Source organism: Acanthamoeba castellanii (genome assembly GCF_000313135.1).
Source record: "Acanthamoeba castellanii str. Neff unplaced genomic scaffold scf7180000084768, whole genome shotgun sequence".
In the NCBI taxonomy this organism is placed as follows: Eukaryota; Discosea; order Longamoebia; family Acanthamoebidae; genus Acanthamoeba; species Acanthamoeba castellanii.
In genome coordinates, this window is record NW_004457618.1 from 62,391 (window position 1) to 68,937 (window position 6,547).

The 6,547-nt window shown below is 58.2% G+C and overlaps 2 protein-coding genes and 1 pseudogene across 2 annotated transcripts in view; 1 reads left to right on the forward strand and 2 right to left on the reverse strand.

Annotated features, from left to right (window-relative positions):
- ACA1_251350 (eukaryotic phosphomannomutase) overlaps positions 1-808 on the reverse strand; it is a gene marked incomplete at both ends in the record, with an annotated part of 1,931 nt that extends 1,123 nt beyond the window's left edge. The window contains 5 exons of the mRNA XM_004367463.1: positions 1-80; positions 165-260; positions 358-434; positions 556-667; positions 743-808. The exon at positions 1-80 is cut by the window's left edge and continues 1 nt beyond it. Coding sequence (XP_004367520.1) covers positions 1-80; positions 165-260; positions 358-434; positions 556-667; positions 743-808 — 431 coding nt within the window. The remainder of the gene's footprint in view (positions 81-164; positions 261-357; positions 435-555; positions 668-742) is intronic.
- A 312-nt stretch (positions 809-1,120) lies between these two features.
- Positions 1,121-2,334, forward strand: ACA1_251460 (U3 small nucleolar ribonucleoprotein component, putative; the record flags this gene model as incomplete). Its single annotated transcript, XM_004367464.1, has 5 exons — positions 1,121-1,196; positions 1,264-1,350; positions 1,429-1,817; positions 1,931-2,126; positions 2,249-2,334. The coding sequence occupies 5 exons, from the start codon at positions 1,121-1,123 to the stop codon at positions 2,332-2,334; spliced, it is 834 nt and encodes a 277-aa protein (XP_004367521.1).
- A 158-nt stretch (positions 2,335-2,492) lies between these two features.
- ACA1_251470 overlaps positions 2,493-6,547 on the reverse strand; it is a 4,460-nt pseudogene continuing 405 nt past the window's right edge.

Consider the following 6,547-nt stretch of genomic DNA (forward strand, 5'->3'; position numbering starts at 1 on the left):
CCTCGCGCTCCTCCTGCGAGCAGTTGCGGCCGATGGGAGAGATGTTCCACATGCCCGAGCGGAACTCGATAAACGTGCCCCTGTGCAAGCAAGGGGGACGTGAGGGGGTAAGGAATGGGTGGAATGTGTACGTACGCGCGGGTTGGGCGGGGGAAGAGAGACACGTACCGCATGACGGGGATGTCGAGCGACGCGATGAGGGTGAGCACGTACTTGGTGAACTCCTTGATCTTCTCATCACCGAACTTGGTCTTGATGCTCTGCTCGCGGCGAGCGACACAACACACACATGTGGTGAAAAAACGAGCCTGGCGGGGGAGTGTAGAAAGATAAGAAGGTGGTGGAGGAGCTGTGCACCTCAATGCCGAGGGGCTGTCCGTCTTTGAAGGCCACCAAGCCGTTCTCAGAGAACACGTAGTCGAACCGGGACAGAACTGTGCACCACCACCACCACGACCGCGCACGCACGATCGCACACGCAAAGTGGGTCCGAGAGAAGCGTAAGGGACCAGCGGGCTCGTGGTGGGTGGAGTCGTAGGGTGTGTGTAGTGGTACCATCTTCGCCGATCTGGTACCTCTGCTTGTCGAAGTTGGAACCGCCGACGATAGCTGTGGGGAGGATCTTGCGCAAATCCTCGAGGAACACGGTCATCTCGGGTGTCACTCGCTGCATAGCATCAGAACAGACCACGCGGTGATTAATGTCCAATCTCTTGCCTTTTTCCGGATCATAATGGCGTACCCCCATGGGCTTGACGAGGGTGCCATCCACGTCGAACAGAACAATCCTCTTCTTCTGGGCCTCCATTTCAATGCTCAAACTGAAACCTTGCAGCTTGGGTTCAGCTTCGTTCGGCTCAGCTGCTGACGTGGCTGCTGGCGGGTTGCTGAAATTTCGTCCCATTAGGCAAAGGGGAAAAAGAAAAGAATAAAAGAACTGCAAATTGCAAACTCCTTCTGGCAATCGGCATCTGATCTAATTCAACCAGAGCCGTAGGGTAGCCCTCTATAAACAAAACAGCATGGTACCGTGCGCGCCACATGTGCTGTTCTGCCATTAGATTGACATAAGATCGTTAATTTGCAGATTCGCCGTAATGCACGTTTGAGGAAGGAATATATGTTCAAAAAGCAGCTCGAGGGCACGGAACGCGAGCTCTATGAGAAGAGGAAGCGATTAAAGACGGCTATCGATGGTAATTGCTTTTAATCTCGTCTTTCGTTTCCGCGATTTCGTCCTCACATCTCTCCCCATTCGTACAGCCGGCCGAAACATTCCTTCTGATTTGCTGAAGGAGCAGGAGGAGCTGCGTGAGAGGATGCCTTATGATGATCCCGCCAAGTTTGAACGTGCGCACCCTCCTCCCTGCCTAGTGCTCCATAAGAAAAATAATCTGAAATTCATTCTGCTACTTTCACATCGCTCAGAGAGCATCGATGACGAGTACGCGCGTGCCGGCATCAGAGATCCGAAGCTTGTCATCACCACTTCGCGCGATCCCTCCTCTCGCCTCAACCAGTTCGTCAAGGAGCTGCGTCTGGTGTTCCCCAATGCACAGAAACTGAACCGCGGTAACTACGTGCTCAAGCAGCTCGTCGAGACGTGCCGAGCCAACGAAGTGACCGACCTCGTGCTGGTGCACGAGCACCGAGGCGAACCCGACGGCCTCGTGGTCTGCCATCTTCCCTACGGCCCCACGGCCTACTTTGGCATCATGAACGCTGTTCTCCGCCACGACCTCAAGGAAAGGAGCACCGTCTCGCAGCAGTTCCCGCACCTCATCTTCCACAAGTTCGATTCCAAGCTCGGCGAGAGGGTACGCACCACTCCAGAGAGTGAGGGTTCCCTCACAACCAGCACGGCCTGGTCGGCAAGAAGGTGCTCATCGTTGATGAATCGATTCTCTTCTTTGTATGTGTGTGACTACAGACGATGAAGGTCCTGAAGCACCTGTTCCCCGTGCCCAAGGAGGACGCCCACCGAGTGATCACCTTTGCCAACGAGAACGACTTCATCTCGTTCCGGCACCACACATACAAGAAGGAGGGACACAAGAACGTCGAGCTGACCGAGGTCGGCCCACGATTCGAACTCAAGCTCTACCAAATCAAGCTGGGCACCGTCGGTACGCACTCCTTCTCCTTCTCTTTCTTCTTCTTCTTTTCGTTCCGCTCTGCCCGTACAGGGTATACATTGGCTCACACTTCATGTGTGTGGTGTGTGTACCTGCTGCTCGCAAACAAACAGACATGACGGAGGCGGACAACGAGTGGGTGCTGAAGCCCTTCATGTCCAACGCCAAGAGGAAGCAGAACCTCTCCGTGGCCGTGTAGTTATTCCCCCCCCCCCATTTCGCTTGCCCTTCTGAAAGAACATTTTAAGAAATACCACTCTTGCGCCATGTCCCAGAGCAGTCGGACCGCCCCACCACCCCCCTTTCACTAGGCACACGGGAAAACCAGCGGCGTATTGGGGCCGCCCATTTATCTTATCAATCCAATAGGAAGGAGAGGGGAGAGGCAGCCTCACTGGCAAGCCACACCTGTCGCAAGAACTCCCGATTGCCGGCACCCGATGCCGCTTTCACGACCACGCCCACCCAACGTGGCGGCCTGCACCTGTACACCCAAGCAGGGGCAGTAGGAGATGAAGATCAGATCAGGTGGAGCGGTGTCAACGATGGGGATTGAAGAGAGATCGCCAAGTACCGACAGCAGAAGAGAGGAACGTAGACGAGCCCGTCGGTGGTGGCCCAGATGGTCTTCATCGCTGCGCCGGTGCCTCCCGCGGGCGGCCGTGAGCGCTGCTCGCCGGGAGTCGCGGCGCTGGAGGAAGAAGTGGCGGGCATGTCGGGCTTGAGAGTGGCCACCTCGTCCTCCGTCAGCGCGCGGCAGTTCTCGCGGATGAGGTCGGCCGTGCCCAAGCGGTAGAGGGGCACCTCCCACGGCTGACTGTGCGGCGTCCCTCGCACGCTGTGGCTCACCAGCTTGCTGCGCGCCCGTCCGATCCAAGTCAGTCCCGCGTTCGCTGTGGTGAGAGGGCGCAGGACGCACCAGAAGTACTGCTTGGTGGTCTGCTCTTGCGCTCCCTGCTGGTAGGCCAGCGGGGAGGAGCACACATTGCAGCACAGCACTGGCGACGATGACGACGACGACGACGACGTAGTGGAAGACGCCGGTTGAGACGAGTGAGGGGAAGATGTAAGCGGCGTGGGCGAGAACGAGGGCGAGCTCGAGTCGGCTCTCACTTGCGATGGCGACGACAGAGAGGAAAGGGAGGGAGAGCCGCGCGGCTGGGACGGCGAAAGAGTGGAAAGGGAGGGCGAGGACGACGCGTGCCCAAGTGGTCGGCGAAGGGGCGGCGAGAGTGGGATGGGCGACAGGGGCGAATGGCCGTCGCCCGCGTTGTAGTCGCTCGACTGTCCCGAGGGGCGCGGTGGTGGCTGTGAGGCAGAAGGCGAGGAAGACGGGAAGTAGGGCGCCGACGTGGTCCGCTTGAGCGAGAATCCCGAGGGCGGCGGCGATGGCGACGGCGATGGAGTCCGCTGGCGTGGCCAGCTCGGGGCGGACAGAGAGGGCGAGCGCGTCAGCGAAGAAGACGGCGAGATCGGGTGCTCTTCTTCTTTGCACGGAGTGGTGGCGGCGGCGCCAGGAGGCGGTGGTGGTCGATCACGCGCGGACCGGAAAAAGTCGCGGAGCGAGGCGAGGGAGTCGGGCAGCGTGTCGAAGTGGGTCATGCCCTGCACCACCCACCGCGGCAGCATCGCCACCGATTCACTGCGCTGCATCCGCTCCTCTGTCGATGGCGAGGTGAGCCTTTGCTTCATTATAAAAAACTTAAGGTGGTTCAACGAGAGAGAACGCACCTAAAAACACGATGGCGCCGTAGTCGTGTCGGTGTCGAATGCACCGGCCGATGGCCTGGTTGACGGCCCGCCAGGCCTGGAGTTCGTACCACCTGCACGTGTGTGGCGCGGGCGTGTGAACCAGCTAGGCGAGCAGCAGCAGAGCGGGGCAGGAGGGCGGCGCGTGTGTGATTGCGTGTGTGTATGCACCGACTGCCGTTGATGGTCGCTTTCCTTCCGCGAGAGTGCATTTCGTTGTACTCGCGCTTCAGCTTCATCTGAGGGTCTTTCCTGCAGTGACACAGCCCCCCACCCAAGTGACGAGTCAGTCACCCGTGCACTGGCCGCTATGGGTCGAGGAGGGAACGCACAGATTGGGGAACGGAATGCCGACCGCGATCGTTTCTAGAGTCAAGATCATACCACACACGCACACACGCACACACGCACGGGCGACACACGCACGAGAGAGAGAGCGATTGGGAGGTGTAAGGGGGTGAAAAGGATACGACTCCACGAGCGTTGTCATCTGAAAAGTCGATCCCCTCGCTGACCTTGCCTCTGTAGACCGCGAGGAAGAGCGCCCCTTTTCGTAGATTGCTCCGAAGAAGAACGCAGATAGGTAAGTACGGTTGACATTCGACGGGAATGGAGGATGGCGTTACCATTCGTGGCGGTTGCCTGGTCGTCCGCTTCTTCGTTTCGAGCACTTTTCGCGCGCTCGCGTCGTCCTCGCAGTGAATGCGCCATAGGCGGTGGTGCGTCATTCGATGCGGGCGCCGGTCCAGAAGGAGGACCCCCGCTACCGCGCTTGATGACAGCGTAGTAGCGCTTGATGAGCGTGTCGAAGTCGCCTTGCCCCTTCTGCCGCGGCTCTGTTCATCAAATGAATGAATGAATAATGATTCATACCAATGTTGTGTGTGGTGCATGTGTGCGTGAGTGTGTGTGTGTGTGTCGCACCGATGAACACCTGCTTGACAGAACATAGGCGATCCCACAGCTGGGTGGCGCGCCACCGCTCGACGACTCGCTCCAGCAGCCCGTACGACGGAAAGAAGCAGAGCACCCCGTGCGGAATCACGCGGCAGCAATCGACAATGGCCTCGCCGATGTCGTCTGCAGGCAACAAGAAAACAGATGTGTCTGTTCTTTAGTCACCAGTGCGTCTTCGTAGCAGGCATTCGTGAAGGCGTACCTTGAAAGGAGAAGGTGTCGGCGTTCTTGAACACGGCGTTGAAGGCAACGTTCGATCTGCCGCGGGGGATGGTACCCACCCAGAGCTGCTTCTCCACGTCGATGACGTGCTTCGCCTCCAGGTGGATCGGGAAGGCAGCGCCCAGCTCGGTGCGCAGCGTCTCGATGGGAGCGAGCGTTCCCGAGGTCAATACCACCGTGCGTGCCTGGTCGGCCAAGGCGGTGAAGGCCACCGCCGGGTTCAGGCACCACACGCACAGCGTTTGCACCTGAGCGTAGACAGGGACGGTGAGCGGCACTCCGATGGGTAACAAAAACAATGTAAAGTGGTCGTTCGCACCCAAAAGCTGGTTTGACGTTCCTTGTCCCTCTGCGAGGTTTGCTGCAGCACGAGTCTGTAGTCGTCCATGAACCTGCCGTTGTGCAAGAAGAAGAACTTCCAGAGCTTGAACAAACCTGCCACACGACGACACCAACGGCATTCCAGTGGGCAAGCAAGATACGCGTGTGCAGATGAAGCGCCATGTGGGCCGTACTCTGGACCACCGTGGTCCCCTTGGCGTTCAGCTTGTCCTGGCCCTCCTTGGCCTCGGCCGAGTACTGGAGCACGCTCTCCATTGCCGTGTGGTGCGCTTCGTAGTTGTCGGCCGTCAGTCCCATCTCACTGCGCGACGGTTGGTGTCACAACACAATTGCCGTCAAGAACCCGCTGTGGCAAGTGGTGGTACTTGAGCAGAGCCAGCTTGTCTCGCCCGCTGAACACCTTGACGTTGGTCTCAAACGCCTTTTGCTCGAGCGTCGGAGTGGTCTTGGCAATCCAAAGCTCCCATTCGTGGAGCAACTGTTGCGTGGAGTTACAAAGTTGGTCAGTTTGCTTGCTCTGCGCTGTACTGCAGCGTACTGACCTTGTACACGAGCCTGTGATTCTCAAGAGCCTCCTCGTTCTTGGTGCCCTGAATGATGGAGGCCAGCACCGCAGCGGTGTCTGACAGCCACAAGATACGCGCGTTATCATTACCGCTAGCGCTGGCCTGCAAGTGGCAATGAGTGGCACCTTTTATGTCCGTGTATGAGACTTCAACACTAGCTGCATTCCGACAGGCATCTTCGATGTTACTGCGAGATGAGGAGGAATGCACATAAGCCGTGACTATCACAATAATGATTAGCGAAAGGAGAGACGCACTGTGCTTCGTCAAGGATGACCACGTTGCCTTCCAACTCTATCCCGTAGGTGCCCCGTACCCCTATCATTACATCACCAAGGGCTAAAATTCAGGCACCACACCGGCAAGACGATCTGCCACCACGATTGCCGTACCGGGATCGATGAGGTGATTGTAGGGACAGAAGACCAGGTCGGCCTTCTTGCCGATTGACCGCGCGGCGAAATAGGGACACGCTGCACCACGCAAAAACAGGGCGGAAGGTAAGAGTAGAGCGGAGCGGTTGGGTATCAGTTGGTCAGGGAGGGCGTGGTGGCTGTGCCTTTGAGATCGCTGCCC